General features: G+C 36.8%; 1 protein-coding gene across 1 annotated transcript; it reads left to right on the top strand.

Annotated features, from left to right (window-relative positions):
• The first annotated feature begins 755 nt into the window (after positions 1-755).
• On the top strand, positions 756-13,315 carry LOC108760396 (uncharacterized). The gene is made up of 22 exons (XM_018506337.1): positions 756-931; positions 1,742-1,935; positions 2,327-2,385; positions 2,550-2,733; positions 2,871-3,043; positions 3,139-3,255; positions 3,588-3,713; positions 3,790-3,911; positions 4,021-4,379; positions 4,461-5,316; positions 5,406-5,721; positions 5,844-6,459; positions 6,559-6,770; positions 7,126-8,049; positions 8,322-8,732; positions 8,878-8,978; positions 9,362-10,551; positions 10,789-10,978; positions 11,084-11,227; positions 11,731-11,835; positions 11,921-12,046; positions 12,459-13,315. The coding sequence occupies exons 2-22, from the start codon at positions 1,765-1,767 to the stop codon at positions 12,989-12,991; spliced, it is 7,035 nt and encodes a 2,344-aa protein (XP_018361839.1). The 5' UTR covers positions 756-931; positions 1,742-1,764; the 3' UTR covers positions 12,992-13,315.
• The last annotated feature ends 182 nt before the right edge of the window (positions 13,316-13,497 follow it).

Genomic DNA, 13,497 nt, shown 5'->3' with positions numbered 1-13,497 from the left:
TTTACTGAATTGTATATAAGAAATTATATAAGAATTTAATAATGAGATATCGAAGAGAAATTTATATAATATATGAAGTATATACTGTTATGCAGAAATGGAAGCTTAATAAGACATATTATATTATTATATTACAATGAATAAATGCTCTTTCAAATTTTATTTATTTCTTTGATGAAAAACTCCTGATATACATTCATTAAATATTTGCAATTTAAAAAGTACAATCTTAATTGGACCAAATACATGAGGATTAACTTGACGAATTAATTGATCGACATTGGCTCAACTCTTGCTGGAAAATCGGTTATTTTACGTTCTGCGTTTATTTATGTAACTAATTTTGTTGTGACTTCATTATTTTACTTATTTAATTATTTTACATACTGAAGATGGCCACATCTTGGCCGAAACGTTTATATTTATTTATGTTAATTTGAGGAATTTTTAAATATATGACTCGCTAACGAGACATCCAGCTTTTTTGCTCTTTTATTTATATATTGTATATTTAAGTCACGTTTGACAAATTTAATTTAAAAAGTAAAAGTTAAATACATAAGCCAATAAAAATTACACTCCAGTTACAAAAGTAATAGAAATTAATTGTCGAATAAATTAGAAAATATCGGAAGTATCCTTTATTTTTCAAAGAAAATATTTTTATTCTATTCTCTCCCCTCCATCCCTCTTACTCGTAAGATTAGTGTCATCTAGCGATGCACGACGAATTTAATCAGTCGAAAACATCGTGACCGACGAGCTCGAAGTTCCGCAGTGCCTCACGATAGCCCGAACGAGTTAATGGAGGACAACGATGTGTTTCGATAGGATACGTGATCGCGAATTTATGTTCGTCGCGTACGCGGAGTGAGTACGCGCATCCTTGTCTCCTATGTCCATCATCCAGGAGGAACGATAATTCTCGCAGGTAAACGGAGTTTTCGTCTACGCGAAAAGGGGTCGAGAACAAGGGGGGACTATCAGGGAGGAAACGCGAATTCGTCTCAGCTTGCCAACGTCGCTAATCGCTATTTCCGGGCAATCCTGGCCACCCAGCGGATGAGTAATTAGTTTAGCTTGACGTGGATCGACTCCGTGAGCTGCCGTAAGGAAATCGCTGACGCTAGTCAGAATATCGGAATACGAAGGCTACGTTCGTTAATCCATCGCTTAATCGCGCTGCTCTTCATCGAGATTCTTGTTGGGATTAGTATGGGCGCTTTTCGGCTTAACCTACCTTAACAATGTAACATATATTTTTATTCTAATACTAATTATATAGCAGTAGAACTGTGTTGTTAATCGAGATCAAAAGTGTTTCTGCCTGTGTTCTGGATCCTCCTGAACTTACAAAAACTGTGACCTAAAAATTATGTATATACATTATATACATATATAATTATATATATATGTGTGTATATATAATGTACACATGTATGTGTTATATATTTCAAAGCATAGAAACTGAAAAAAATTCTTAATAAAAGTATAACCAGAAATATAATAAAATATATTGAAAGGAAAGAATGAAAAAATGGAGAAAGACACATAATGATAACTATAATAAAACAATGCAAGTAATACTGGAGTTGTTGCTAACAAAAGATATTTCAATTTATCTTTAAAACAATCATTATATATCAGTATATCAGAAAAGTGCTTTTATTTTCTTAAATATAATATTTTTATGTAAAACTGTGTTTATGTACGTTATAAAATATTTTACAACTTATTTTAGAAACGTTGCAGACATTCAACCAAATGGGGAAAGTCAAGAAAAGACCAGAGTTGCTGCACCGCAGCAAGTCGCGTAATATACTGCGTAATTTAATGCTAAGAGATTTTGGATTTCACACAACGCATAAGACCAGCACGCGTGAATTGGAGCCGATAGCTGAGGCCAACTTTGTGCTGAGGGACCACAAGGAATTGGTATGTATTTACATACATGATTAACTGATAGGTATTTTTTTTAAAGCTGAATTATTATACATTTTTTGATACTTAAAGTGAAATAGACATAGGATATTTGACAAAAGTAAAAGTGAAAGTTCTAGTGTAGTCTAATGCAACAGTGAAGAATAAACTTTATATAATACAAGTTGTGTACTTGTATAACTAAGTCCTGTTTACTTTGTCTATATCTCTAATTTGTGAAGTACATATAGTACAGTAATAAATCTTGTCTCATAAAATGGTCTTTTACAACAATACTTTCGTTCTCCAACTTTATCAATTTCTAATGGCTAAATTAATAATGATATATTTATTGCTACATATGTATATTACAGTGAGATATTAAGTATTACATGTTTATTTGCAGAAATGTGAATTACCTGGTGTTCCTAGAGCCACTTTCCTAATGGTTTTCAGTCCCGATGGGTAAGATACAATGAGCAAAATATAATTTGTTTTCTATTATATCAGAAGATAATACTGATAATTAAAAAAAGAAGGAAGTAACATGTGTGTAATAGCTAGCTTTTATTATATAACATATAATGCAATGAAGGAAATTAGAGGAAATTATCAAATGACAATTTCAGGACCATGGTAGCTTCTACACATGGGAATCACAATGTTTATATCACAGAAATTACGACGGGAAAGAATATTAGAACCTTGTCCGGACATCCACGTACTCCTTGGTGCATAGCTTTTCACCCGTCCTCCAGTCAGATCTTAGCATCTGGCTGTCTAGGAGGTCAAGTTCGCGTGTGGGATTTAAGTGTGAGTATTTAAGGAGCACATCCGTGTCTCGCGCTATAGTTTAGCGCCGAGACACTATCGTGTCTTCAGATATATATAATTTATTTCAGTATTAAATGACAGCATTTAATGACTCCAATGCAAATTTGTTCACGTAGGGTGGTAGCGAAATTTGGAATGCCGATAGCCATACCGTTATCGCTTCGCTCGCGTTTCATCCCTTTGAAAGATTGTTAGTTATAGCCACATATAATGAAATTCATTTCTGGGACTGGAGTAAGTCTCAACCTTTCGCCGTAACTGCTACAAAGACTGACAAGGAAAAAGTGAGGTATGTTTAAAAAACAAATTGCATTATAGATTATGATACAAGAGAAAAAATATTATAAAAACTATTTTTTTTAAACTTTTTTGAAAAAATTTCAGATATGTAGCTTTTGACAGTTTAGGAAGAAAATTAATCACGGGCATCGCGAATACGCCGCAAGTACAATCACAATGGGATCGGGCTCCCGTGGGACAGTTACTTAGAACTAGTTTGATGTGAGTAGAAGCAATGGTGTACATATTATGTGTAGAAATAAATTTTAGATACAGATATGTTTATCACTAATATCTGAATATCTTTCGCAGTTAATTTAAAAAATTGAATTTTTTGAAATATATGAACTGAACAATAAAATATTTATTATAAATTTGTTAGTAATAATTTCCAATTTATTTTTAATTATTTTTCCAATCAAATAAAATTGAATGTTACAATTTTTAATTGTATTTCTTTTCGTCGACTTAATTTTGTTATTCATACTTTAATATATGCGTTAATATATTTTAAATAATTCTGTTTGCATTGTAACCAATCCCGAAAACATTAGGAATTTTAGATATCAGCCACGAGAAAATTTCCCGGATATCGAACTTTCACCTTTTCACTTGTGGAATCATGGCTCTTTTTATGGAAGAGGATCGGCGGACGGTAATACTGCAGATAGAACTTCTCGGTATTTATTCCATACAATGCAAAATTCATCAAAATTTGTCGGAGAGTTTGCGAAATTTGAATAGAAATTCTTTCAGTGCATATCTGTTTATGCGCAGAGGCCACGAAATGTCCAGTTTCTCGCGATTCGCCAATCAACAATTTAGGAACAGTACTCGGCAAGAAGCGCGGTTTCAGCGACGACGAAATTTATCTGAAGGTATAATATCTTCTACCGTGGCATTACAGATTCTGTGTGCTAATATAACTTCATTCAATACTTTCGACAATTGAAATTTGTCGTAATAGTTTTATACCTTACGATGTAGAACTGAATCAAACTAGAGAAGCTACATCTCCAAGCATTACGAGAAATCCACCTCGTCCGACTGGTAATCTAGGAAACACGGACAATGTTGATAATAGATCAGCGGATGACAGTAACGATGACGATTTGCCGAGCTCGCTGAGGAGCCGCGATCGAGAATCTAGCACAATAAATGACTCTCATCCCAGGGATGAGTTGTATGAACGATTAAATAACGTGTGGGTTGGCGTGGACGAAAGATTACGCGGGAACAATTCTCAAGATCCGGAAAGGAGAATAAATTTATGCTACAGAGATCTCGTCGATCAATACGTGACGCTCGTAAGACGTTACTTTGACGTTTCCAGAAATAGAGATACGGTGAGCTATATATCTACGTTATTATTCGGAATTCTGTCAGAATTTTTTCTTTTATCAAATGTATATTGATTTTCTTTGAAGATCGATCGTGGCACTGACCCTATGGATATGCCAGAAGCATCGTCCTCTAATTTCGAAGAATCTAGTAGTAGAAACGAATCAACAGCGACTGAATTATCTATACGAAGATTAAGGAATGAATTGAATTCCAGCGCGCGAGCAAACAATACGAATCTGGAGAGGTTGCAACGATGTCAACGATTATTGATGGAACGTTCCGAGCAAGAAGAGATCGGGACCACTCTTCAAAATTTGAGAGAGGCTTTGAATGCCGCCGCCGAAAATAATAGCTCGTGCTTGGTGCGATTGCAGAAATTGCGAGAGAGATTGCAGCGGCAGACCACGACTTTATTTGAGCATTCTAACAATCGTAACTCTCGCCTTCAGCTGCTTCGAAACGCTCTGAATGATGAGATTGAAGCACTTAATAATATGGAGGCACAGTTTACTAATACAAGTTCTAGAATCGAACGGTTGCGGGACGAATTCACGATGTACGGTATTCTGCCACGTAATCGGCATATCGCGACCGATTCTTCGCAGATGAATTTTAGTAATGCCGAATGGAGAACTCTTACATCAAATGATGGACAAATGCCCAGCACTAGTTCTATGCCATCAATGTTGTCTTCAAGATTACGCGATTTAGAATCCAATGTATTCCCTAGTACAAGTTACGTCGATGAGAATGAAGAGCGTGGCACTTCATGGGCCAATGCCAACAATACTGAAAACGCTAGTACTTCTTCAAGAAATACTGGAAGAGCAACAAGAAGACGATTCAATGATTTGAACACGGAGGATGAACCGCCGAGGCAACGAAAGCGGAAATTAGGTCCTATTGAGTTTTCCGTACCGATGCCGTTATCTTACATTGGTAATATTTCTACTTGAGAAAAACTACATCTAAATAGAATAGAGAAATAAGATTAATATTATTGATCGTAAATTTGTTTGTTATTCTAGAAGATAGCTCATCTTCGAGCGACGAAGGCTATTCGCGAGCATCAACATCCCGTAATAGCGCATCTAATTTTACAGTTTCAACTCACTCAGCGTTTCAACCAAACGTACCCAAGTCCGTCGCGCAACGAGCAAGCAGCAGCTCACAAAATCAAGAAATGCCAACTAATTCTCCCAGATTGGATGAAATAGGTAGAAATAACTTACCTGATAATTTAAATAACGAATCGAACGAAGATAATGGTCAAGGTAACAGGACATCAAGGACTACGCGAAATGCGCAAGAAACGAGATCCCAAGAACTCAATCGCAGGCAAGGGTAAGCGTAATTTATTCAATCTTTCTTAATTTTAATTTTTACATTTTGTTCAGATTTTTTTTTATCGTACATTTTATGTACATTTTTGAAGATGTCATATATTTGAAATTTTTAACATTTAGAAATTCACCCTTACTCAGGAGAGTGATAGATGTTCTGCAAATTCTTCGAAATTTGCACGCAGATCGGATGGAAAACAATAATACTACTCAACAAGTATTATTAGACGACTCGGAGAATGGATATTGGTTGCTCGAAGAGAATAGTAACTCTGATTCAAATTTGGACGACACAAGTTCCAATACCAACTCGAGTTCTCGTCGATGGACTAGTCGATGGATACGACTGGATACTTCCAGTAGGAATTCAGAATACCCTAACGATTCACCAAATGAGCAATCTCTATCGAGACCTTTTTCGGAGGATGTAGATCAAAATATCAATGATAGACACAGAGAACAGAGGAACCAATTATCGCCCGTGTCTGCTAATCCTACTCGTTACGAACGACCGCCATTGTTCCCGTTTAGAAGTTTACGAGAAAACCAATCCCAAAGAATAGAACAAAATCAAACGCACACTACCAGCAACTCTGACAGTACTCCGCTTCAATCGCAGACGTCTGATTCAAACTCAACGAATACGACATTAGCAGGATTCGCGGAATTGTCGAGAATGGTTAATGATCCTGTTGCAACGAGAATCGCCAGTGTAACTAACCGCGAGGACGGATCGACAGTGAGCGACAGGCAACAACAGCAGCAGCAGCAGCAGCAGCAGCAGCAGCAACAACAACAACAACAACAACAACAACAACAACAACAACAACAACAACAGCAGCAACATCAACAACAACGACAACAACAACAACGACAACAACAACAACAGAATCAGGACCAACGAAATGCAGATGATCCGGATCTTGACTACGTTATAGATCCGATAATGCTCGGTGCTGATAATATAGATCCAAGAGAGAGTTCATTAGGAGTTCGGCAAGGAATTCAATTGCTCAGTCGTCATATCGATAACATGCATCGTTTGTGCCGGTAAGTTAACGATACGAATTAACGACGCCTCAGCGTATTGTAGAATTTTATGTAACGGTTATTATATAAATCACTTAAATAATCTAAATTGTATTTTGAACGTAATTTTATAGCATAATTAATGAAGATGGAATTTTTTGATTAAAGTTTTGATAGATTTAATATATGACAGCATTGAGACAAAAAATATTGTAATTAAAAAAATTATATAATTAAATATATATGAGATTAGGTAAATTGTATATTTTTTAAGTTTATTATTGTTAAAGCAATATTAGAAAATGAGTTCCGTTCTTTTTATTGCTTTTTTTGATTTCTGTGCCAATTAAAGGTAATTTTTTCAATTCATTAACAGAGCACGTTTGGAAATAGTTCAGCTGTGTCAAGTGCGCAAAATGTGGGAAGATCTGCAACGACAGATACGATCATTACATGTAACGGTTCGTGTAGAGAGGCAGAACGACGATCAAACAGAGACACAACGAGACAACACTGCCAGCAATCCCGGTCCATCAACGTCGGCTGCGAGCTCGCCTAATGAATCGGCGAGAAATTTCAAGAAAGCTCTTCTGGAAAACTATCAGAGAGAAAGTAGCGAGGGCGATCGTAATACAAGATCGTACGATCAAAGTCAGCCGTCGACGTCGAGCGGAGTGACTGGTCTCGAAAGAAATCACGAGGACGAGTCGACATCTAGCACTCGTAATATTGAAGAAAGTACCAATATAAGTCTCTCGAACCTGTTGCCGAGCGATGCCGAGCTACGGCGAATGCAGTGTCTCAAACTGAACGAGATGCTAGACGGCTTGTACGCGCGGCTGACCTCGCGCTGTCAGAATTGTGATTCACGTGTCACCGACACGCGGGCGATGAACGATCACACGTATTCCAGTTTGACGACCGATGACGATGTGCAGTTGCCTAGTATGTCCAGTGTCGTGTCAAATATCGGGGCTAACTCGAATCTGCCAGCAGTTACCGCAATAACCACAACCGAATCGGAACCGTTACCGAGCATCTCTAGTTTCGTCAACAGTCTCGATCGTGCTGGTCCCAGCAGATCGACCCAGTCATCGGATACGAATATTGATTACTTCGCAACCGGTAACAATAACGATAATAATGTCGATAATAATATTAATTCTGATCCTCCTATGGCATATCCAACAAATCAACCTGGGACTTCAGCTCGTACCACGATTTTTACATCATCACTTAAACAGTCTACCATTGACAGACTTAATAGACTGCGTGATAGACATGAAAGGATATCTTTTCGGTATTTATGTATATGTATATATTTTTTTAAAAACAGTTTTGTTTTAAAAATATTAAATAATTTTTACTTTTAACTAATAAAGATATAAAAATAAAAATTATTTCAGACTTATATTTAGATCACTTAAAAGTAACTTTTATTTGAAAAAATCTTTTCATGAATTTATCATTTGAAGAAATATCATATATTGCACATAATTTACATAATTAAACACACTATATATCGTTTCTCTAAATCAATTGTAATTTTGTTTAAAATATTTCGTTTTTCAGAAATCATTTAAATATGTCACTAAGATATAGAATAAATAGATCTCTGAGGTCGCATCGTTTTATGCAACGCCTTAGGTCTCTGTCCGCCAATAATCCGTTTCGTCATTGCGAGCATATTAGAAGACCATGGTACTTACGCAGAAACGGTTCTCAGAATAATGGCAATGGCAACAGTAATAACGACGGTTTAGATGTAGACATAGATATTCGGGACAGAACGCGAGGTTCGAATACGTCTGAATATCTGCAAAAGATGATCCTACGACTGGAGTTGCTGGTTCGACAGCAGAGGGCCTTGGCTCGAAACAGCAGCAGAAGGTTGAATGGTAATAATCGCCAATCTGAAACCAGCAGAGACAACGATAATCGGGAAATGGAAGAGATTCGTGAAGCTACAAGATTGAGAGCTAGGTAGGCACAACGACATCGCGTAATTGTGCCACAATATATTAATATTAAAATATAATGACATTAAATATCGAGCAAGTATACATGTCATGTTCAGAAACTGTTGTGTGTTATAATAGCGGATACATTCCAATTAATATTATTTCAGACAAGTTCTCGGTTTGATGGTACGATCTTTGATCCAATTCTTCGAAGTAACGAGATCAGGAAACGGTTCCCAAAGCAATGTTCTCTATGAGCAAATGTATAGTAAGTTTACTGTTTATTATGTAAATTAATGAAATGTAATATAATTTGAAAGATAATATTCTCTATACGAAAAAAATAAACCCAAAATGTAAAAGGTAAAACTTTTATATAAAGTTTTGTTTTTACACACACACACGCGCGCACACACACACACACACACACACACACACACACACACACACACACAAAAGATTATTAATTTTAAAAACTAGAAAGTTAATGTCGTGTGTTTTTGAGAGTATAAAGTAAAAGAATATCTGAAATTTTCAAATTTAATTTTATCACACGTAAAATTATGAAATAATTCTGTTTTTTTTTCACGTTCTCTAGATTATGCATCTCTTGGATTATTGATTTATATCAATTTATATTTTTTTCCTCAGAGCTGTATGTATTGTTACATCTGGCACTTGAGCTGACAGATTTATTGCTGGCGCAACTAGTAATAACAAGGCGAGAGTTGGAATCTAGTCAATATGGACCTTTTCCTTCCGATTTATCAGTTAACAACCAAAACAGGGGCGACACGCGCAATAGTAACAGTGTTGACAATAGTCTGCAGACGGAAAGTCCGCGTCGTGCTAGCGATAATGTACCAAGACGAAACGCAGATAGAGAAAGGTTACCGAGAAACCGCGCTGAAATGCCAAGTGCGGAGGAGCTCCTTTCAGTACATGGGAATAATATACGTTACCGTGTTATGGCGCGACGATTAAAACGGCTATCTTGCCATCGACGAGCAATTCAAATAATTAATGGCTTTTCCGGAAATCAAGCCAACAATCCAGCAGCAGCTAGATCTAGCGATAACGGCGATGATAACAATTATGATGATAATACGCAAAACGAAGATAATCGACAGTCAAATTCTGAAAACGCTCTGTCGGCGGAAGTGCAGAGTATTGTGGAAAGAATCCAAAGCAGCAGTTCAATCGACAACGATGACCGTAGCGAGACCAGGGTAGGAGTTGAGAATCGCACGATGGACGCTGTAAATGAGTCGCGAAATTCAAATGAGAGCTATCGGCGGAGTTACAGAAACGCTACGGTATCCGAGCCAGCGGTCAGACGCATCAACGAGTCAAGGGATCAGCAGGAGACCGACTCTACTACACATTCCAACGAGAGCTGGAGAAATTGCCTTGTTTATACTTCATCGGGAGATGAACAAAGCGCCAGATCATCGCATCAGCGACCTCGTTGGACTCGTCAATACGCACGGGGTGCATGCACGTCATTGCTCGAGCGTCCTTTGCACTTACACAGATATGGTAACTCCGACTCGAATAACAATCGTAGATACCCTCAAAGTAGAGAGGGCACGTCTCTCCGACGAGAATTTAACGTTCCCGAGCTACAGGTAAACAACGTGCCCGTGAATGACCTAGATAATCTGTCTAGTAATCCACGAAGAAGGCAAAATACGCCGCCGACTCCGCCGCATACGCCTCCGCCGTATTTGATTAATAATATTCTCCATAATACTGATAACAGAAACAACGATCGGACAAACGAGTCCACAGATCAGCCAGGACCAAGTTGGGCTGGACAAACAAATAATAATAGAACTCGGGTATAGTATAAATTTTATAGCATTTGCAATTTTGAACCCAAGCGTTACTTGACGAGTAATTATAATTCCGTGTATTTTTGATAACTTAATTTTTACAAAAATTTATGATCCACAAATCATTTTTGACATTAATTTATGAATTGTTATTTTGTCGGTTTTTTGATAAATGATAGATACAATCCTCGCTTCTTTGAAAAACTAAACAAGCTTTTTAATCATTATTAACTTTTATATCAGGTATTGACTCCAACGTTCTTAACGTTGTGGCGGAATCGGGTTGGTCCCACTTGGATACCTCGTTACACTGAATTCGTAAATAATTCAGGATTAGTGCATAATGTACGAATTGGAAGTGCTGCTAATTCCGGTAATGGTGGTAGTGGTGGTGATGATGGTGGAGGAGGAGGAGGAAGAAGTGGAGGAAGAGGTGCAGGAGGAAGTGGTGGAACAGGAGGGGGAGGAGCAGGAGGAGCAGGAGCAGGAGGAGAAGGAGGAGTAGGAGTAGGAGTAGGAGGAGCAGGAGCAGGAGCAGGAGCAGGAGCAGGAGCAGGAGCAGGAGGTGGAGGCGGAGGCGGAGGTGAAGGAGGAGGAGGAGGAGGAGGAGGAGGAGGAGCAGGAGGAGGAGGTGGAGGACAGGATCCAGGAAATGATGAAAACGATTACTATTGGGACTTTGGTATATTTTTTTTTCAAAGTTTACAGATGTATGTATCATGATATAGAATGATCTCTTATTGGTGGTACATTCAAAAAGAAAGCAATACTAATAAAAAATTGATTAATTCGTTTGGACAGTAGCTATTAAAGTATAAACAAAAATATAATATTTAGTTTATAAAAAAATACAAATTTATTATCTTACTTTATGAATAAGATCAATGATAATTGTTTAACAATCTTAAATGCTTTCTATTGTTTTTGAAATGTTAAATTTTTATTTTGATAACGTTAAACTAGTGCAAATTATGTAAATTTCAAAATAAAGTTACATTATTAACGTTGCGACTTTTAAAATCGATTTTCTCAAAACAAAATCTCACACGTTATATTCATGCATCATATATTATTATTAATAACCGATCACTCTTTATATAATATTGTTTAATGACTGAACTTATTTTTGAGTATACATGTATATGTAATTCGTGTAAAGATATAAAAATCAAATAATTTCTTTAGAACATATACCTATGGGTATACCATTCAACCCAGCGTTCGAAATTCAGACTTATCGTGTACAAGCATGGGACTTCTCCAATGGTGACATACCTGATATTACAGACTGTTAGTAAAAATATGTCAAATATAGATTTATTATAATTATACGCTTTTTCTGCGTACGTTTATACATGCTAATATAATTTTTCAGCTGAGAAAAACGTTGTGGTGCGCGAATGTAAGATTCATAACGATGCTAGTATTGATATATCCACAGACGGAAAATTACTAGCGACGCTTTTACAATCGGGTCGTATTAATGTTACGACCACGTTAGGTAAGCAAGGAATGCGTATTGATCCCCATTATCGATGAAATATATGTACACGCACACATGCGCGCGCGCGTGTGTGTGTGTGTGTGTGTGAATGTATGTTCTTAAAATAATAACGATTCTTTCTCAACGCACGTGTATTTAATGTTTTTTTTATCTTGAAGGGATAATTTCTTATTTTTGTATCGCATCTTTTTCACACGAATAATCTTGCAGGAAGATATTTTTAAACGATAACTTCTTCACAAGGGGTAGCGTTATATTAAAATAGTATAACAAATACTACGAACGTATCACTTTTCTTCGCGCATTGTTGTGTCATTTTTTCATTATTTATACAGGAAACAAAGTAGCTCGGTTATATTAAATTATCAAAGGGTTAAAGCTAAGGGTACGGTTTGCTGTTTTGTTTTAGGTATTTACAGCCTACAGTGGGAAACGCTAGGAGAAAAGATTCATTCGACCAATATCGATCAAACGGTAGTGTCTGTCTCGATATCGCCCACACAACAACATCTCTTGGTAGGTTTGGCACGCAGGATTCATGTACCTGCCAGGCCTTTTCCAATGGCTCTGATTTACAAGCTGATGGAGAAGCAGTCAGACGACGAGAAGAATGTTTCGTCGACAGATCCGACCATGGAATTGTACGATTCCTTCGACGAGATGCTCGATGATAACGTTTCTACGAGTAGTATTCCGAGACGAAATAATGTGACAGCCAACACTTCTAGACCACACATCCAAAACTGGCGGATTCGGGAGAGAAACGAGTTTGATATGGATATCAAACGTCACAGAGAAAGTATGGTGCTTATCCGGGAGTTGTTTCAAAACTGCCGGGAGGTCTCCAGTTACCTCAGTCTAAATTGCATTAGATGGGCGCCGCAGCCGGGCCAAGGGATGGTTTACGCAACAAACACTGGACAATTAAATATCTTGCAGTGATTCTACGCCCGTAGTAGACGAAGATGGAAGTAAACGTTTTCTTCGTATTATAATGCTTACAATGAATGTGTCATACACGTAAGATGTAATACAGTATCGCGGTTCGCCCCCTAAATAAATTTCTTTTTGATAGATTGTAAGGAAGAATATGCCAACATACGCCGTGCGGTAATAAGTTTTTATCGCAATTGATTATCAATCTCGGCAGAGTGTATGACAGTGATAAATAGCATGAGACTGCTACGGACTAAATTTGTATTTTTATTCTTTTCAATATTGTGCTATCATTTTTTTATGTTTCGCAAAGAAGCGTAAAATGAATTCGCAAAGAAATGTAAAATGTATAGATATAAAATAATATATGTTCTATCAATTATTTACTATTGTATAGTTTATGTAGTTTTTATATTCCTATAATTTAAAAAGTACTCTCTTCGCATAGTTTTTATTAGACTGAATTTGTAGTAATATGACTCATTTTTTAGGGAAGCTTCCGTCATATAATA

This window comes from Trachymyrmex cornetzi, unplaced genomic scaffold (assembly GCF_001594075.2).
Source record: "Trachymyrmex cornetzi isolate Tcor2-1 unplaced genomic scaffold, Tcor1.1 scaffold223, whole genome shotgun sequence".
NCBI classification, from domain to species: domain Eukaryota; kingdom Metazoa; phylum Arthropoda; class Insecta; order Hymenoptera; family Formicidae; genus Trachymyrmex; species Trachymyrmex cornetzi.
Note: the sequence above shows the minus strand (reverse complement) of the source record. Positions and strands in the feature narration are given on the sequence as shown.